Consider the following 20,605-nt stretch of genomic DNA (forward strand, 5'->3'; position numbering starts at 1 on the left):
TTCTGTATCCACCAAAGCAGGAGAGAAGTATGGGGAGGAGCAGTCTTCTCAGGGTCAGAGAGGGAAGAATTTTTCTGTAGAGATTAGTACACCCCTGGAAAGCTCAATTGGTTTTTATTTGCAGCCTCACAGTGGTTAGATACTGTGTGAGGTATCAAGCTTCCATTTACATTATCTCATATCTATGGGAAAATGTGTTTGCAAACTAGCATGTGTCTTTTAACTTTCTGGTTTGCCCTATATGTATTAACTATAAACAAGGACATTTTATAAATTAAATAAAATTATGAAATATTAAACTTGATAAAATTCAAGGATAAACTAGTAGAACTTCAGTGGGAGTATATAGCTTTTGGAATATCTGGCCTTATAACAGGCCTGCAGACATACTTTGTTATCATTCCTGCCTCTAGGAACCTTGTGTTTAACTAAATGCAAATAATGAACAGATTTCTCTAGGACCAGCACAGCTTGGTGATTAATCAGGAGGCTAATTTCAAAATAGTTCCTTCACTGATACTCATGTTTACTGTTGATATGTCATCACATAGTCACTTCAGCTATATTCAGAGCATCCTCATTTTATAATCCAGGAAACAGACCTTCAGCAGTCAAATGACTTTACCAAGGAAGAAGAGCATCAAGGAATGAGAGCATACTGATATCACTGTGTTTCCTTTGTTTTTGAGGGGGTTTGGGAACCAGCAGAATAAAATTTATTTAACATTGGGATTTAGTACCTCTGTGCCATATCTAAACTTGAGTCGTATCCTCTTCTGACTGAGCCAACCAGGTGCCCCTGTATTACAATATTTTCTAATCTGTTCTGTTCCATTCTTTAATTTATTTCTTTAATGTGGTCCAGATCTACCAAACTAATTTCATGACCAGTAATAGGTGTGACTTTCAATTTGAATAACACTGGTCTAAATGAATTTCTAGTTGTACTCTTCATTTTAATCATGAGAAAAGAGATTAGCAGCTTGATTTAAAGGACTGTAAAGTTTGCTCACTGGTATAATGGAGTTCCTTCTCTCTCAAATGTTTTGGAAAATAACGTCGGGTAGCAAGAACATGAAAATGCAAGAGAGTCTTTAAAAATATGCAAGAATTGGGTTCAAACTGAGCCCTTAATTGTATGTGTGTACATAGATAAATCTTACAGTCCAAGCTTGCTTGCTGTGATCTGACATGGGCCTTGTTTCTAGAAGGTATTCAGTAAATATTTGTTGTCTGAATGAGTGGCAGTGGCATCTACTGGTTTATTTGTAATTCTGTAAAAGGACGAAGGATGTCAAGACAACTATATCTAACCATCAGTGTTATGTTGCCATTCATTAAAAAGTACTTTAATTCCAGCCTGTCTCCATAGATTGATACTAAGTTCAGCTTAAGATATAGAAGTCATGAGCTGTGTCCTAGTCCTGACCTCAGGGTCATTTTTCTGGAACTGACTTTATTCTTCTGAAAATGAGTACTTTGGGAATTATAATCATTAGTTCCCAAATTATCGAAAGTCATGACTCCTGGGGGAAGCACCAAGGAATACTGATTTTTGTCCCCTCTGTATGAACTAGGAGCGGTTTGACTTGTTTGAACAATGACTATTACATAACTACTTCCATGATAACATATTTTTCTATTATATTTGCTACATTTGTAATTACATTGCCTATGAGTCTGTCAGTATTAGTGGGCAGCAGAAGTATATCTGCAAATTAGAAGATGACAACCATGATTTCATTTTAACATCAGAGCACCTTGGTAAAATGTGTCAAGAAATGTGGATCAGGCCTGGGTAACCTTTAGCCCTGGACACTATTCTGTTTTCAGAGATCCTTATCTTTTGTCACATGCCGTCTTTTTCTTTTAGTATTCCCTTTTAACGTATCTTCTTCCCTTTTCTGCAGGAATGACATCTTTGTGTTCCTGCTAAGCACACGAGCTGGAGGACTGGGTATCAATCTCACTGCTGCAGATACAGTAAGTAAAGAGAACACAACATACCAGATGTGCAGGTTTTCTAGTAAAAATATGTTGTTCGGTTGGTATTACCCTTCGCTTTGGGTCACACTTTTTATTTCTTTGCCTCATTATGTTAAAAGACAATAGTTGCATTTTGGCTGGAACTAAGACATTTTAGCTTTCCTTCTGGACTTTTCTGTCCATTCTCTGTGAATAAGTTTCTTACACATTCATTCAACAGATATTTAGGGAATGCCAATTATGTGTCTGATACTGTTCTAGACACTTGGAGTAGCTCAGTGAATAAACAGACTTAAATAATCTGGCTGGATTAACAATTTTTTTTAGTAGCTATAACTGAACAAATCTGAAATGATTGTTTTATTGCTCTTATGCATTATTCCACCAGGGGAAGAAGTCATACTTTTTAATCCCAAACTTCAAAAGGTGGTTGGAGAGCAATGAAATTGGTAATTTAAAAAGTAAAGACATTGTATCAAATTATTTATCCTTTCTTACCCAGTCTCCTTGGAAGAATACTTCAGTTGACTAAAATGGAAAAGAGCATTCCTTTTGAATCTCAGAATTATTCCCAGTGTTCAAATATGTTTTAATTACAATTTTAGTAACCTTGAGACATAAAAATGCGTAAGTGGGAAATTGTTTTGTAGCAAGTATGACACAAAACGGCATTTTATGTGGCTGTTGTGGTCCTTCTCTGTGAAATACAGAGTGGTGCTTCTCTGTGAAACACAGAGCATGAAAATTCCAGAAATGGGATGAAGATGCAAACTCTGGAGGGTCATGGAGAGATGAGGTAGAAGGGGGAAGAGGCTTGAATAGACTCACAAGCTGCAGAGCTAGAACTAGAGCCCGTGTTTCCTAGCCTCCACCCCAGGCTGTGTCCACTCTCTCTCCTTATTTACTGCTGTATGGTAGAGCTTGCCTGACTTCAAGAAAGAAAAGCAGGTTCTGTGACATCACCTAGTAGAATATCAACCACAGGACTCAGCTGTACCTTCTTTGGCATGTTAAGCTCATCAGCCAGTTAACCAGGTTTCCACAAGGCTTCAGGGCAGACAAAGGATAGGCTCCTTTACATGGCATACAAGGCCCTTCATTTTGTGGCCTTTATCCTTTCCAGTCTAATTGCCAGATTGACTTCCCCCTTCCCAGAATTTTACGTTCCAGAAATAATGATTGACTTCTTGTGCCTGAATGTACCATACTGTATTAAAATGCTGCATGAACTGTTTGCTCAGTGCCTCTTCCACCTGGTAAACTTCTGTTTATTCTTCAAGACCCCATTCATGATCGGGGGTGGTGGTTTTATACGCAGTGGTATAGCTTCTCTGATAAGGTGACACTTGAGCCAAGATCTGAAGAGAGTGAGGAAACAAGCCAAGCATGTATCTGGCAGAAGGAAGAGCATTCCAGGCAAAGAGATAACTGCAAAGCCCTGTGGCAAAAACATGCTTGGCATGATCAGGCCATAGCAAGCAGCCCTTTGTAGATGGAACAGAAGGATGAGGGGGAAAGGTTGTCAGATAAGTGTTGTGAACTAGATCGTGGAAGGCTTCATGGGCCGTAGTAAGACTTTTGAGATGGGAGGCCACTGGAAAAATTTGAACAGAGAGGTAACTTGATTTGACTTGGGTTTTAAATATGTCCCTCTGGCTTTGGGGGAGTAGTAGGGTGGGAAGATCTACAAGGAGAAAGGTAGAAGCAGGAAGTTCAGTTAGGAGTTAGACGCAACGGAGAGCCTGGGTGGCTCAGTCATTAAGCGTCTGCCTTCGGCTCAGGGCGTGATCCCGGAGTTCTGGGATTGAGCCCCACGTCAGGCTCTTCTGCTGGGAGCCTGCTTCTTCCTTTCCCACTCCCCCTGCTTCTGTTCCCTCTCTCTCTGGCTGTCTCTCTCTCTCTGTGTCAAATAAATAAATCTTTAAAAAAAAAAAAAGGAGTTAGACGCAAGGTGATGGTGACTTGGATAAGGGTTGAAGCAGTGGAGGTGGGGAGAATAATAGGAATTTGCATGTATTTGAGGGGCACAAGCAGTAGAGTTTGCTGCTACATTGGATATGGGATGTGTAGGAGGTGTCAAAACTCCAAGGCGTTTGACCGAGGCAACTGGAATGATGGAGACCTCAATTACTAATTAAGGGATAGATGCCAGGAGGAAGGGGTTTGAGAGGAGAAATCAAGAGTTTGGTTTGGGGTGTATTCAGCTCAAGATTCTTAGCAAACACTAAGGGGCAAGGTCACCCAGGCAGCAGGGTCTGGAGTTCAGTAGATAGCATAAATTCATGTGATTAAAATGCATCTCAGCCTGCCAATCTCAGGTTTGGTCTGTGGTTTCGTCAGGGATAGTTCCTATGGCGCCTGTGTGGCTCAGTCAGTTAAACTTGATTTCGGCTCAGGTCGTATCTCAGGGTATGCTGGGCGGGGTGGGGGGCGTATCTTTTGTCTCCCTCTGCCCCTCCCCCAGGTCATGCGTGCTCTTTCTTGAATAAATAAATAAATCTTTAAAAAAAATGGAATAGTTCCTCTAGTCATTTATTTGCATAGTCAAGGAAAAAAAAAGCACATTTGAGCGAGGAGATGCTGCTTTATGCTTCCAGTATTCACATAATTTGCCCTGTGGAGGTTAGGAGCTCCTGCCAGCCACAAAGAACCAAAGTAGGCAGAACCCATGGCTAGAGAAGTAGAAGTAGGAATTCCCTTTTCATCCTAGGGACTAAAGAGAAAGGCTCTGAATATTCTGAGTTCCCAATTCCAAAGTAATTTACATTTAATTTTGAGGGAAAGGCTTGGGGACTCACTTGTAAATTAGAACCTCCTGGAATACTTCTCAGTAAAATGTTCCTCAAGATCGAAATGAATTTCTAGGTTATGCTTTGTGTGAAGTCGAAGTGCACGGGGGGTGTGTGTGTGCGCGCGCACGCGTGCATATGAGATTAGAGAAACAATAGGCTTAACTGCTTGCCTGGCATTCTTCCTTTGTCCTGAGATTTATTTAGCTTTGGAAGATTCCCCAGAACCATTTATGGACAAGGAAGAGGTTAGTCAGCCTAAAATGTCAGGAAAAACTTAATGTCTTATGATTGAAAATGCATATATAAGTATGTATTTTGTAAACACTGGGACTCTTGCCCACTCTATTAGTAAAACATGATTTTAGCGTGTGATTAAAGGCCCCTTGCTGCCTGTTTTGTTCTTTGTATATTTTTCCTAAAGTAGGGATCTCTTTGCATTTGACTGTCTTTAGTGAGGGGTTGTTAAAAACTTCACTGTTTGTTTTGTTCCTGTGTCAGACCTGTTTTAAATGCTCACATGTAGAGAGAGAAGGAGGAGCTTTTCTCTCTTGGTGGCAATGTAAGAATTCCTATATGTCCCATGTGACATGGGACAGACAACTTTCAGCCCTCCCAAGGTCCTGAGCTTCCACCCATTCTCTTGGGTGAGAGTTTCACCCTTCAAGTGTTGGTCCAACTTTTTCCAGTTGTTCCTCTCGAAATTTTCCTGTTTTCTATTTCACTCCCTCATCCCCTGAAACTCCCTCTCATTGATCTGTAAAACCAGTGCCTCCACCCCTTCTCAGCTCTCACCTCCCTCCTCCCCTCGTGCCTGTCCAGCTTGGCATGTACAACTTAATGAAGGTGCTGTCTATTAATATATTTCCCCTTAGTCATTGCTGGGCTATGCTTTGTGGCCATCCATTGACTTGCTTTAATCTTTACTGGCTAAGTTAGTTCTTATCCTTTAATTGTTATTTGTGTTTCTCTAGATTGTCTCACTGAGCTCCATAAACCTGATTACCAAATCTAGGTGTCATCTCTTTCCCACTGTGGCGGGCATTGTCTCCTCACAGCCCCCAGTTCAAGCCCTGATTGATTCAGTGTTCATTTCATTGTCAGGTTAGATAATAACCATCTATCTGGCTTGGTTTTTTTTCTCCCATTCTTGGTTTTAACTTACTAGTTTATATATACTTCATACTCTTTTTCCCGGTTAAGTATTTTTCTTAATAGGATCTTATTTTATTCTGGTCCACCCAAATTCCCCACCTCTTTTAACCCATTTAAATGATAATTAGCCACTAAATGAGTGGGTTGTTTTGAAGTTAGATTGCTGACCTGTCTCCTTAGCTTTAATTTTCTTACCTTTTATGAGCTCAGAAAACCCAAGTTGAATCAGGTCTCATTGCCTCTGAGACTTCCAGGAAAAAATGTAAATGTTAAGGAAGCACCTCTGAAATGATTCATAATATAGAACTTCCCATTACGAATTCCTGCTGCACCATTGCCTTGGGCTCAGGTAACTAACTAAAGGTACTGTCTTTTGGATGACACATCCCGTGTCATTTCCCAGTAATAGTCATTTTAGGTGTGATGGGCAAGTAGTTTCTCCCCAGTCCAATCGGAGGCCTCATTTTCATTAACTCTGTCTTGTCCTTGTTCTCTCTGAAAGTTTAAGGTGGATTTTCTAGAATTTTGCATATCCTGTTGAATCTCCAAAATATCCTGTCTTTGGGTTTGCTCTGCTTCTCTGCAAATGGCAAGCATTGTGTACTTCGAAGTCCTAGGTCTTTGGACACTGTGGATTAGCAGTGAGTTTTCACAATGATTTTCTTTTCTTTGGCAGGCAGTTAGTAATTTTCTCCCCAAGGATTCTGACACTAAAAATTGCGGGATTATACCACACATAAAAGCAAGACAAAAGGAGCAGCATCAGAAAGAGCCAGTGGGGGGTTTACTATTGTAGGCAAGAGTGTTGAAAATGCCAGTGCCTTTTGTCCATCTTCACTCAAAGTCTGAGTTCTGCAGAGAATGGCAGAATTGTGTCCAATTTTAAAAGAGAGAACAAATAAATTACTTTGGAGTGAATCATTCAGTTTACATTTTTAGGCTTGGTCCAGTGTTGATCAATTCCCTTAGAAATTCTAGTATTAATCAACTAGTATTTGTGGAATTCTACTTTGCACTGATGGCTGCTGTCTGTCCTGCAATATGACTAGATAGGGAGATTTTTAAAATAATACACATGAAATAATTGGGCATCCATAGAAGATAGTCAGTGATTAAGTAGAACTTGGACCAGGATAGGCAGTTCAAGGTATTGTTAATAGTGCAGGTTGTGGAGGGTGACTGTTAGGACTGTGAGCTCGGGCCAGTGTCTTCCTGATTGATAAGATGAAGGAAACACACAAGGTTTTCATGAAAATTTAGCGAGATATGTACATACACTAGTGCCAGATACATTGTAAGCACTGAAAAGATTTTTTTTTTTTTTAAGATTTTATTTATTTATTTGACAGAGAGAGACAGCCAGTGAGAGGGAACACAAGCAGGGGGAGTGAGAGAGGAAGAAGCAGGCTCCCAGCAGAGGAGCCTGATGCGGGGCTCGATCCCAGAACACCGGGATCACGCCCTGAGCCGAAGGCAGACGCTTAACGACTGAGCCACCCAGGCGCCCCAGCACTGAACAGATTTTAACCATTATTATTTCTAGTAGGAATCCACGAGGAATAGGGAAAAGGGACATTGTTATAGGCAGGAGAAATCAGGGAGGCCTTCTTGAAAGTGGGAAGCTTGAATCAAACCTTAAAGGACCAATAGGGAAGAATTGAGGGACTACAGGTCAGAAAAAGAGCTTGATCAAAAAGTGGTGCAAACAATCATGAGTAAGGAGCGCTGAAGAGACCTCTCTGACAAAAAGGAAGGGGCGTGTTTATTTTAGAAAAGAAGAAAAATTAAGTTGGCTCAGCATAGCAGGGACTGATTGTTGAGGGGAGTTTGGACTTGGTGTGTTACTGCATAACTGGCAGGGAAGTAGAGTGGCCTACAGTAGACTAAAAGAAGACTAAAGAAGAGAGACTGAGTTCTAGAAAGCCTGCTGGTCTGACATAGACAGCAAGCCAGGTGTAGGTGATGAGGTCCCTGTCTAGGATAGGGACAGTGGGACTGTAAAAAGGAGAGCTTCATTTCTGAAGAAGCAGTAGCTGGATATGGTGACTTGCTTGAATATAGATGAGGACCATTTGGAGCTGGCTTTCTTTCAGAAGGTCCCCTGTATTCAGTAGTAGCCTCAGGGCTGAGGACCCAGGAGTCTGTTGGCTATAGGATCCCTTGTGGGATAGAGGAGGGGAGGGTACATTCTGTTGTTGTTTTTGTTTGTTGTTTAGCAAACTAAAAGTAGCTTCCAGGGAACCCTTAAGTATGTCTTTGCTGAATTCAAGGGATAGGAAATACGAACTGGAGAATGCCAGGAAAGCCATGCCTATCCTTTACCATGGTAGGCTTAGTGTTAAAGAGAAGGCTTTCAGGGATGCCTGGATGGCTCAGTTGGAAGAGCATGGAGCTCTTGATCTTGGGGTTGTGAGTTCGAGCTCCACGTTGAGCGTAGAGATTGCTTAAATAAATACATGAAAACTTGAGAAAAAAAAGAGAGAGAGAGAGAAGGCTTTCATATCCCCTGCCTCATAGGCCTACCATGTACTTAGGCTCTGTGATCTTGGATAAATTCTGTAATTCCTATGTGTCTCAGTTTCCTCATCTGTAAAATGGGGTTCTTAATAGTACCTAAATCATAGTGATTGTAGGATGTAAGTGAGTTGATACACATAAAGCAACTAGAACAGTGACTGGCGGATAAGTATTCATTAACTGTTAATATTATTGCTGTCCCCTCTTTGTAAATGAAAATCCTGGGGAAAAAAGCTAGAGTATGTCTATTTTGCCCAAAGCAAGTGAAGAAATGGCCTTAGTTTTATGAGTGGATGTCTGCTCATCTTAATATCCTAGGAGAAAATCTGGCATCAAACTACTGCAAATGACAAGTGGCTGGGTTGCTTTCAGAATTCCCAGTCTTGCCATAAGAGTGTCTCAGTCTGGGGCGCCTGGGTAGCGCAGTCGTTAAGCGTCTGCCTTTGGCTCAGGGCGTGATCCCGGCGTTCCGGGATCGAGTCCCCACATCGGGCTCCTCTGCTGGGAGCCTGCTTCTTCCTCTCCCACTCCCCCTGCTGTGTTCCCTCTCTCGCTGGCTGTCTCTCTGTCGCATAAATAAATAAAAATCTTTAAAAAAAAAAAAAAAAAAAAAGAGTGTCTCAGTCTTTGCTGTATTCTTGTCCTGCCTGTGCAGGTGATTTTTTATGATAGCGACTGGAACCCCACTGTGGACCAGCAGGCCATGGACAGGGCCCACCGCTTGGGGCAGACAAAGCAGGTTACTGTGTACCGGCTCATCTGTAAAGGCACCATTGAAGAACGCATTCTGCAGCGAGCCAAGGAGAAGAGTGAGGTAAGCAGCAGTCAGAGGAAGTACTGTCGTGGTGGTGAAGCTGGAAAGTCCAACCGCATTTACTGGGCTAAGACTCTTGCCTTCCGTGGGTCAGGAAGGGGCGGAAAGTTCTTCTGAATAGAAAATATAATCAAGTCCTGTACTGCCCTGGCTGTTCATTCCTCACTCCTTTTCTAGCTGAATGGTGTCTACAGGCTAGATGGGGCTGTCATTCATGGGAGGATGACATCAGTCATGGTCCTCCTTTTCACATACTTTCCTATTCAGGGCAAGAAAGAAGGACATTTGAGCTCTCATCCTAGTACTCTCAATTTGACAGCCTCTAAGTTGTATGCCAGATTTGCTAGTTTCCAAAGAAATGATTATTTGGGGGGGTTGTTTTTTTATCTTGATTTCAGTATTATTGGATCTTCTAGCTATCAATTAGCAGTCCCAAGCAAAAGAACTTCTCATTGTTCTTTCTGTTGGACAAATAATCTGGATGAGCCAGTAAGATGAATGAGAAGAAATAGGGAATCCAAGCGCCAGAGGAGCAGATTGAGAGAGATGTTGCCTTCTTTCTGGATATTAGCCATACGAAATGGGGTGCCTGGTGGTGATGGTTTGATCTGCTTTGGTATAGATTCAACGGATGGTGATTTCTGGTGGGAACTTCAAACCAGATACCTTGAAACCCAAAGAGGTGGTTAGTCTTCTTCTAGATGACGAAGAACTGGAGAAGAAATGTAAGTACTCTAAACCTCTTACTAAAGCTCTCTCCTCCCTACAAAAGATGTTTCTCTGGCCCCACCCATCCAAAAATGGTAGGACCCCTTGGCTGTATTTGGGGAGAAACATTTTTTATGTTAATAACATATTAAAACCCGAACAAGAATGTGTGATGGAGTAGAAGACAAACTCTCATATATATTAAAAGTACTATGACTTTGAATAAATTTGCATCAGGAAGGTTATATCCCTAGACTCCTCAGCAGTAATGAATTTATTCTGTTCTGCCCAAAGAAATGTTTTTATGGAGAAGTTGGAGAAACACACTGCTGTAGCACTTGTCCCATGTATTGCTGGCTTTTGAGAACAATTGGTTTCAGAATTACCTTGTGAGCCCCTGAGGATGTCAGCATCACATCAGGAAGTATGAGGCTCCTTTCTTACAGTGCTCATATTTGCCACCACCTTCTAAAACCCTTTCAGGACTCTACAACCATACTTGATCGTGCAATGCAGAGATATTAAAAGGCTAAAAAGAGGGGCGCCTGGGTGGCTCAGTCGTTAAGCGTCTGCCTTCGGCTCAGGGCATGATCCTGGCATTCTGGGATCGAGCCCCACATCAGGCTCCTCTGCTGGGCGCCTACTTCTTCCTCTCCCACTCCCCCTGCTTGTGTTCCCTCTCTGACTGGCTGTCTCTCTCTTTGTCAAATAAATAAATAAAATCTTTAAAAAAAATTAAAAAAAAATAAAAGGCTGAAAAGAAAAGGAGAAAGAATAAAGGCAAGGAACGGCCCATGACAGTTAAACTGAATGATAATTTGAACCCCAAAACTGTTAAAAATCCAAGAACTCTGTTCTGTCTCCAAGTTAAAAAAACTACCAGTTAATCTGCCCTAGACAGAAGTCCTACCCTAGAACATAAATATCAGATGGTGTGGCCACCTTAATTTCAGACAGTGAGGATTATGATTACCACAGATACTTCATCAGATCTTCAGATCTTTTTAATTTTCTTGATAGTGAGACTGCGGCAAGAAGAGAAACGGCAGCAAGAGGAAACCAACCGAGTCAAAGAGCGCAAGCGCAAGCGGGAAAAGTATGCAGAGAAGGTATCTCAAGGTTCGGGTGGCCGACAGGGACCGGTGGGGGACAGGGTGGTGCTTACAAAAAAGGCCTTGGGTACATGGCTTATCATCTTGGTTATTGGTTGGTATCCAGCTCCAGCTGTATATGGTAAGTAACGGTTTTGTGCTGATTGACGTTTGATCGGGAGAAATGCAGCCTTGGTAGACCAGTAGTCCCCACGCAGACCTACCTTGTCTGTGGTCACATGTAATTATGGAAACCATTTGTCAGGGCTGTTGCAAAGCATAAAGCTAAATGTGGAAAAGGTGGATCTTACTTACATTACAGATTCCATAGAATCGTAGAAAGGGCCTAAGAGGTCATTATGTCCAATCCTACCTTAATTCTGCTAGTGTTCCATTCAGTGTCGTCTGCCGTTGGAAAGAGAAATCACTGGCCAGTCTGTTCATCTCTTTTTCTCTAATTTATGCCAAAGATGTGTGCTGTTTTTTGTCTCTTTTCTCATATTTCCCACTTGACCCCACCAGCCAGCTACAAAGTGGAATGTAGTGCCGCTTACATTTCTCCCTATCTTGCTGTTTCTACCAGAGTTTTAATTTCAGTGATCCTTATTCCTGGTCTTTATTGACAAGTAAATCGAAGTGAGGCCTTCAGGATTTATTCTTGTTTCAGTGTTTCAGGAGTCAGCCCACTGGTTCTGACCAGGTTCCCAGATTAGCACCAAAGGATTGTTGGTTCAGAACCATTTTATTACCTTCCAGAAAGTATGTCCCAATTTTTTTCTGGTGGGTTTGGCTTACGTTTGGGTTGTGCTGCCCTTCCCATCTTTATCAGCCTTTGTTGGGCCCCTGGTCTTGAACAAGATAGCTACCATGAGCTTCAGGCATTTGGATAGCTCTGGGTCCTTAAGCCCAATAGTTGTCCATGCTTCATTTCCCTGGACTGTTTAGTTTGTCTGAAGCATGTTGTGTGGCCACATGTTAAAATTGATTCTGTCGTAAGTGGAGGTTGACTTCTTCCCCTTATCCAAGCTTGTATTGGGCCTCGTGTCCCTTGTCGCTTTGGCCATATGACCTTGATGATCAGCAGCCTAGGAACTTGTCTGTATTATTTGATCATCTTCAGTAGATTTACCAACTCTTCCTTTTGTAAAATCCACACCCTCATTTTTACCTTCTACTGAGCAGAACTGTCTCTAACCTGAAGGATGCCCTTGGTACTCACTATATCAAAGTTGAAAAATCCAGGAACTAGGACTCCACCCTCAAATCTCTAACCCATTACTTACTACTATTTATAATTAAGATAGCTTTAATATTCAGAAACAACATCAAAGAAGAAAAGGTGGTGGTTTTGGGGTGGCGGGGGTTGTTTGCTTTTTATTTTAGCCCAAGTCCGGTAAACTTATTTTGCAAAACAGTTGATATCCTGAGAGTTACTGAGCCAACAGAACATCAAAATAAAAAGTCTGAAGTTAAAGGCAGGGGCACCTGAGTGGCTCAGTCGGTTAAGCATCTGCCTTTGGCTCAGGTCGTGATCCCAGGGTCCTGGGATCGAGTCCTATATCAGGCTCCCTGCTCAGTGGGGTGCCTGATTCTCCCTCTCCTGCTGCCCCTGCTTGTGCTCTTTCTCTCTCTGTGTCAAATAAATAAATAAATCTTAAAAAAAAAAAAAAAGTAAAGTTAAAGGCACAGTACGTTAATAAACAAATGACCCTCAGTCACAAAATTATAAATGGCAGTTTGGGATGGGCAGGAGGGAGTTAATCCAAACTATAGCAGTGAAGTCTTTGAACCACAGAAGGTGGTTTTCTAATACAGGACATTGTGGGGTTTACTGAGTTTGCATCAGAAGCCATTCCTGCTCTGAGTAAAGAAGTCTCAGATAAACATCCAGTGGTAGTATTAACTACACAAAGACATTAACCCTAATATAGGGGTCGATACAAATGCAGTTAGATACAGTGAGTGGATGTGATTCCCATAATTTTCCAAGCACATTCTGCGATTTCAGGTCCCTAAACGGTGACAGAGCCCTACTGAACTTTGTTCTAAACCTGCTTAATGTCGTTCAACCCATAAGTATTTATGTGTAAACTGAGAAAATAATGACAAAAGCAACCCATTATTTCTTGGGTATGATAAGAACAAAGCTTATCATAAGAACGTGGCTTCGTGCAGCCCTGATTCAGTGTGACTGGCCTGCCTCTCAACTCTGTATTACGGGGGTGGAATATACATAAATTCTTATGCGTATTTAAAAAGAAGCAGAGTGAAAACAGATGTGCCGAAAATACACTAAAGGCACTGGGCCTCCGTCTTGTAGGACTGAATCAGTTCCTCCCCTGTGAGTGCTGCAGCTCGGACATGCCCCTCATGGGTCAGGCCTCGTGCAGCCCTGATTCAGTGTGACTGGCCTGCCTCTCAGCTCTGTATTACTGGGGTAGAATATACATAAACTCTTTTTAAGCTATTCCTTTCCTCCTTCCTTAGGAGTTTTTCCTTCCTTAAAAGTATGCTAATTGAAAAAAAAAAAAACTAAGTTTACAGAGAGTCAGCTTTCTGTCATCACTTTCTTTTCCAACCCCACTTTTCTTTTGGTGCCTATCTTCATGCTTTTTCCAAATTTCTTGATTTGTGTGTTCCCAGAAGAAAAAGGAAGATGAATTGGATGGGAAAAGGAGAAAAGAGGGTGTGAACCTAGTGATCCCATTTGTTCCCTCGGCTGATAACTCCAACCTCTCTGCTGACGGGGACGACTCCTTCATTAGCGTGGACTCGGCCATGCCCAGCCCTTTCAGTGAGGTGAGGCTCCTTTTAGATGCCTTCATCCTAGCAGTGGGGACTATGTCCTGACCTTGTAGCCTTTGCTTCTCCTGGAGTTCTCCTGCGTTGGGGAAGGGGGCTGCACATGGAATCCATAAGGAGAAAAGGAAATGAGGACAGGCTGGCTTCTCTGGAGCCAAAGCAGGGGATTTCACCCTTAGGAGTAAAGCCAGGCAGGAGAGGGAAATAGTGATGAGGGCTAAGAAGCACATCCTCACATGGGTATGAGGGCCATGGGCTGTGGGCACCAAGAATGGTGGTGGTCTCAACCTTTCCTCTTCCAGATCTCCATCAGCAGTGAGCTGCACACCGGCTCCATCCCTCCTGATGAGAGCAGCAGTGATATGCTGGTCATCGTGGATGACCCAGCCTCCTCAGCCCCCCAGTCTCGGGCCACCAACTCTCCTGCTTCCATAACGGGCTCCGTTTCAGACACGGTGAACGGTGAGTGGTGCTGCAGTCTCCTACAGCTTGGGCCTGGTCCAGTGCCTCAGGAGAAGCATTGGTTTCATGCTGGATGAAGTCCCAACTCCTTCTAAGATCATGGCATTTTCTACTGTCTAAAGAAGAGTGGAGTGGAGGGAAAATGAGAATTGATAGGCTTATTCTTTCAGTAGCCCTGTCAAGTGAAAGGGAGAAAGAACTTTATAAAGATTTCAGACTTCTTTGTTTTTTAGTCAGCCCTGTCTTTCATATTTCACCTTTATTTTTGCTAGTTTTAGTTAAAGTCGGCTTCTCTGGGCCTTTCCTCACTTTGTTTTGTGGGACCCAGTGGTGCTATTTCTTGAGCTCTAGCTTTAAAACTTGGGAGTAGAAGTTGACTCTCCAAGCCAGGAGCACATTGAAGTGCGCCGGTGAATCACAGGCAGCACACCCCTGGGGTTCATTTAGTAATGAACTAGTTTAAAGAGGAAATTCAGGAGTAATGGAACCACTCTTTTAGAACGAAAAGCAGCTTAAGGAGTCAGGCTGTTTTAGCTGTTCAGAATTCTTACAAATTCTATGACTCCTTGGCCCAGCCATTAAATGGGGACGGAGCCCTCCCTGGGAGTCCTAAAACACCCCAAGAGCCAGCCCTCCCTGTCTGAGGAAGATTTTGTTAACATGGAAGAGATTGACTCTTTTTCCCTCTTGGCCCATTTGTTCCCACAGGAATTTCCATTCAGGAAATGCCAGCTGCAGGACGTGGTCACTCAGCTCGAAGCCGAGGCCGCCCCAAAGGTTCAGGAAGCACAGCCAAAGGAGCCGGGAAAGGCCGGAGCCGGAAGTCCACCGCAGGCAGTGCTGCTGCAATGGCGGGAGCCAAAGCGGGGGCTGCGGCGGCCTCAGCAGCCGCCTATGCTGCATACGGGTACAGTGTGTCTAAAGGTGCGGAGGCCCTGGGGGTAGGGGTGAACTGCAGGCGCCATTATGGTGAGGGACAGTCTGGAGGGTCTGTGGAGTGTTCTGCCCCGAGAGCACGTAGGGCACCCCCTGGGCCAGGAAGCTCCTTCCCGGAGGCCACGTTGGGTTCTGCCGTGCTGAGCACTCCTGACTCTGCCCTTGCCCTGGTGACTTAGTACATACAGTTTCACCTTTGAAGTGGAAGTAACTACGAAGAAAGAGCTGAATTTCTGGACTATACTGCTTTATTTTAAACAATCACAGTTCTTCCTGCTTTGAGAACTGATGTTTTTTCCAAGATACACATCTCAGTAATTCTATTTCAGTAATCCAGGCTAACATAGTCAACATTTGCCATCACCCGTGCTGTGTGCATGAAAGTGTAACACACGGCCCCCGCTCTGGAGTGCGTAGTAGAAGTGAGAAGAGGGAGCCGTCTGTGGAATATGTTTAACAGCATACACGACAGTAGGCTTGTGCTGAGTGACAAAAAAGGGGGAGGCCTTAATTACAGCTTGGAAGAAGGGGGAATCCATGGACCTGAAGACAAAGTTGCCAGGCTGTAATTCAGAAGGAAGGAGAATGATGACAAAGGAAGGGGCATCTCCGGGGTCACCGAGCAGGTCGGTCAGGCCGTCCTCAAGAGGAGCAGTAGGAGTCAAGAGTGGAAAGACACGGCAGGATCTGATGGACAGGAGCTTCTCAGGTGTGTGATGAGGAGCTCTGGAAAGTTTGAGAAGGGAGGTGGCTGTGGTGAGCACACCATGTGGAGAATAATGATAAGCGTTGCCTGTAGGACAGCTGCAAGGGGTGAGAAGGGGAGCGCCGTTTACTGGTCTCTCTCCACATTCACAGCCTGGGAATGGTGTAGCGGGTGTTGCCCAGTACTGGATAGAAGGTGCTTAGTAAGTGTTAGCCCCCCCTCCCCTTCCTCCTACGGCAGGAATCTCTGCTTTCATTGGTTTGTCCATTCAATGAATATGAAGTATAATAGCCTAGTCCAGCATTTCTCAACCTTTTGTTGGCTTATCACATCCTTGGAAAACAACAGTTGTACCAGCAGTGAAGGCTGCCGTGGCAGGGTCTCCCCCACGGACAGGCGGAGTACAGCATCCATCAGGCTTTCCCGCGGAGATCCGGTCTGAGAAGGGGCGGGAGGTGTGAAGGAGGCAAAGTGTCACAAGAAAAATGAACAATGCTTGGTGACTGGGAATGGGAAAACCAGGGAAAGGACTGATTCAGAGATGCCCTGCAGGTCCATCCTCCACGGTGGATGGGAGGAGACAATTGTGTGCCCCACCAGGCACTTACTGTGCTTTTTCAGGATAGTCAGGCCAGCCCGCAAGAAACAATTGAAGCATATTACACAGGTGTAAGTGGATTTGGCTCATACAAATAAGAAAGAGTTGTCACCCAGGGAGCCATCACTGAGGATGAGCAATTTGAACTGGGTCCTTGAAGCAGCAGAGCTTGGGGAGTAGAGGACATCTTGTGAAGTGAAGGAGCAGTGATTAGGAGCAGCTAATCACAAGTGGTGTCCCAAGAAGGAAGAAGGAATACGTAAGAAAATACCTTAGTGCCTAAGAAGTTACACGCCATCCTGCAGCCTTGGCTTCCCCACATTGTGTAACATGTGCTCTGTCCTTGAGCATCAAGGTGACATCTTACTTCTTGTGGATGAGGTGATGTGGAGAAGGCGGAGTGCGTGTTGTTTTTCCCTGAAAAAAGCATCCCTCTTACAGAAAAGACAGTTGATAGGAGAGCAAGCAGATGTGCTAAGAAGAGGTTGGCAAGGAATGGGAGGGGTTCCCCCAACCTCACCTCCAGCCCAGACTCCAGTAACCAAGGTCAGGCATCGGGGCAGCTCAGACAGGCCTGGTGCCTATACTCTTCTCATCTCTTTCTCCATCCCCGCAGGAATCTCTGCCAGCAGTCCTCTGCAGACGTCTCTTGTTCGGCCTGCTGGCCTTGCTGACTTTGGACCTTCAAGCGCCTCTTCTCCCTTGAGTTCCCCTTTGAGCAAAGGAAATAATGTTCCTGGGACTCCCAAGAGCCTCCACTTGACCAGCAGCCTAGCCCCAGACTCCCTGGTCCGGAAACAGGGCAAAGGCGCCAACCCCTCTGGAGGACGGTAACCACCTGGACCCTCTAGCTTCCTTCAACCAAACCAGGGGCCAGAGTTCTGGCCTGCATATGGTCTTTGGATGGCTTGCCCAGTGCAGTGTCTTACATCCCAGGTCAGAGGGCAGAGGTGAACCAGTTGCAGCAAGGCAAGGACAGGCAGGTGGCTGGTGTGAGCACTTTTCTAACCTGTGTCTCAAGACAAGTGCTCTGGGGGGCCTATTAGGAAAAAGGCCCAAGGACAGAGATCGGCCTTGCAGCATCTCAAGTGAACTTTACAGCCACATCTTAAACCTCGCACTGGGGAAGGGCCTGACATAGACCCCTTTAGATGCTCAGGCACACAGTCTCCATCCCCATTCTACTCTGGGGCTCTGGCCATGTCCCTTGCAGAAGCTCTGCAAGTGCTGTGAAGAAGCTTCCACAGTGGAGACCTCTCTTAGGGCTGTGGTTTCCTGTAGGGCTAGGAAGGGAGGAAATCATGTGTCTGGCATCCTTGGTCTTTGGGCAGCTCCCCAGGTCTTCAGACCCCATTTGACAGAGTGTCAGCACCGAAGGGAACAGTGAGTGCGAGAAGGTTAGCGGCTCATGAGGGTGACAGAGGCTAGAGGAGGCATGCCCGGAGGCACTTGTTTTCCCAGCATTTCCTCCCCTGTCCTGCATGGTTCACACCAGAGAACCTTCAGGTCCCACCAGCAACCGTAGCAGCAGCTTCCACCCCGGGACTCCCAGAAGCCAGTAAAGAGACCAGGAGCCACCTCAATCAGCAGGACATCCTCACTGTCCCTCTTGCAGACTCCCCTTGCCCTTCCTGAATGCACAGTCTCCCCACCCCTGCCCTTCAGCCCCCTGCTTGGCTGTATGCACTGTCTGTATTGCACTGAGAAAGGAAGGGACAGCAGGAGTGAGGCGGAGAGGATGGAGAAAGGGCAAAGCTCAGCACCAGCCCTCCTGGCCCTAACCCCACACGCCTGAGCTTGCTTCCCCCCGAGAGAGGCAAAGGGGTGGTGTTTGCATGGGAGGAGTTTCTTCCTGCCCCCAGCCTGATGTCCCTGGTGGAGCAGGTGCTCCCGGGCGGGCCAGCCTCTAATTTGCACACCTGAAAATCGCGGAATTGAGTTTAGACAGATTGATTTTTAAAACTTTTTTTGGAGTAGGGGTGGTAGGGGAATCATTTAATTTAAATCATTAAGATTCCCCTGCCCAAACCCAGACTCTTGTGTACAGATGCTATTTAGAGGGAATCAGAAAAATGCCAAGCCTTTTTTCTCTTTGAATGTGCTGTCTATTTTTATAACTGAACTTGTACATATGTATAAAGAGAGACACATCTTTCTTTTACTAACTGGAGAAAAAAAATCTTAAATAAAATGGAGTGAGATAATTTTATGTAAATCAGGGTGTCTGTGGTCTTTGCAGCTGCCTCTCTTGGGGGCATAGTAGGGTTCTTGGAGGAATGTGGCAGGGTAAAGGGGAAACAGAGCTCTAACATCATTCCTGTGGTCAGAGAGGACAGGTCGTCATTGGGACGAGGAGTGCTCTGTGGGCATTTCCTCAGTGGCTGTGGGCATTTCCTCAGTGGCATTTTAAATCAGGCTTAGGAATTTGCCTGCAGCCATCAGAGAGGAGGTCTGACCAGTCCCTGGCATGCTGAGGCCAAGGCCCTCGGGGTGTGAACTAATTATGACTCAGGACCTAGACTCTAAGGCTCAGGTGTGTACGGCTTGGTCTGGTCCACTGTCAGATAGCTTTTTAGTGGTAATCTTAATACCGACAGGTTCTTTCTCCAAAAACCACAAGTGAGAGATGATCCTGGCAATGTGTAATGTGTCAATCCCCAACTAATAGGAACAACTTTATGGTCTCAGTTTCTAAAACTGTGGTGTATGTACACAAATGTGTGTGTTGGCAGTTCCAGTACACTATGTGTGGGTCAGTTAAGGCAGCGGAAGTACTAACAAACTTTGAACGGAATTCAGTGTTAGCCCTGCTTGTAAGAATCATGAACAAAAATAGTGAAATATGTTGCAATGATTCCAAAGACATCCACGCTTTGAAAACTTAGCTCTGAGATCAGTTGGTAAAAGAGCAAGTTCCCAGCCTAGACTGGCAGTTGGTGTTTCTCTGATTGAGCGGAAACACTGATATGCTCTTGCGTCACCTTCAAGCAGGGCTCGTGCTGTTCCCAAGTACATTGCTGTGTGGCCTCCTGAGCCTTGGCTCACCCTGCATACCATACCCTTGATCGGAGTGGGCTGGCTCCTGAGTAGCGGCTACTCACCCAGTCACAGGGGTCAGCCTTTTCTTCATTTTCTTGATCTCCAGTAGCACTGTCCTACACGCTCGGTCTTGTTTTCCCTGCTGCTGGTAAACTTGACTAAGGCCTCACACAGAACAGACCAGTGTCAGTTTCCCAACTAACCACGCTCTCTTGTCGGCACCACTGTGGCTTGTGGTCACAACAAGCCCACTAGGATGGGTCCTCTGCAGTTCTCATCACTCAGCAAGGCCCCCAGTGACATTCCTGCTGGAGCCTTGCCAACGTTGGCAGCGGCTACCTCTCTGGAAACCTGACAACTTGGATCCTGTCACAGCTTCGTCCAGATGTGGGTAGGCTAATGACCCTGACTGAAAAGCATGTTAAGTTTTGGATCAGAGACCTTTAGTCTTCTCAGTCCCCAAACATGCTACCATACTCCCCTTTCACTCATTTTTAATCCAGTCCCTGAAGAAACACAGCTAACATTTCATAATGAGAAACACTCACCGCCTTAATGTTCCGCCTCACCTGTCCCTCCCTTCCCTGAGGATAGATGGATGGAACTTGAATCTTTAAAGTGAAAGCTTCAAGCTCATTAACCAGTCCCCAAGTCATAACTCGTGCTCTGTCTACCCACTTTCTGAAGACTTGTCCATCTCCCATGTGAGAGAGCCCCAGCTCTCTTAGGAACGCAGGGAAGCAGTGCCCTAACACGGGAAAAGGCTGGGGAGGCTCCTGCCTGCTAAAGGAAGCGTCCGTCGGGAAGCCTGGAAGCCCAGGCCGTAGAGTGCAGGTCTGGCCTGGATCACAGTGAGTCTGTCCCTTTGGCCAGGGTCACCTTGCCACACAAGTCTACTCTGGGGCCCCTAGGTAAGTGAATTTTAAGATTGTAGGTCTGTATGAGCAGCCCTGGAAACGCAGGGTCTGTGGTGGGCTTACTATCCCAGTGTCTACGTGTAGG

At 44.9% G+C, this 20,605-nt stretch overlaps 1 protein-coding gene across 2 annotated transcripts in view; it reads left to right on the forward strand.

Annotated features, from left to right (window-relative positions):
* INO80 (INO80 complex ATPase subunit) overlaps positions 1-18,779 on the forward strand; it is a 122,534-nt gene extending 103,755 nt beyond the window's left edge. The window contains exons 29-36 of one of the 2 annotated variants that reach the window (XM_034661138.1): positions 1,911-1,983; positions 9,103-9,261; positions 9,884-9,986; positions 10,990-11,078; positions 13,704-13,859; positions 14,165-14,324; positions 15,033-15,248; positions 17,181-18,779. In XM_034661138.1, the coding sequence (XP_034517029.1) occupies positions 1,911-1,983; positions 9,103-9,261; positions 9,884-9,986; positions 10,990-11,078; positions 13,704-13,859; positions 14,165-14,324; positions 15,033-15,248; positions 17,181-17,398 (1,174 nt within the window). In that variant the 3' untranslated portion in view covers positions 17,399-18,779. The remainder of the gene's footprint in view (positions 1-1,910; positions 1,984-9,102; positions 9,262-9,883; positions 9,987-10,989; positions 11,079-13,703; positions 13,860-14,164; positions 14,325-15,032; positions 15,249-17,180) is intronic. The other variant, XM_034661139.1, reaches the window with a different exon arrangement.
* The last annotated feature ends 1,826 nt before the right edge of the window (positions 18,780-20,605 follow it).

This window comes from Ailuropoda melanoleuca, chromosome 5, assembly GCF_002007445.2.
Source record: "Ailuropoda melanoleuca isolate Jingjing chromosome 5, ASM200744v2, whole genome shotgun sequence".
Classification (NCBI taxonomy): Eukaryota; Metazoa; Chordata; class Mammalia; order Carnivora; family Ursidae; genus Ailuropoda; species Ailuropoda melanoleuca.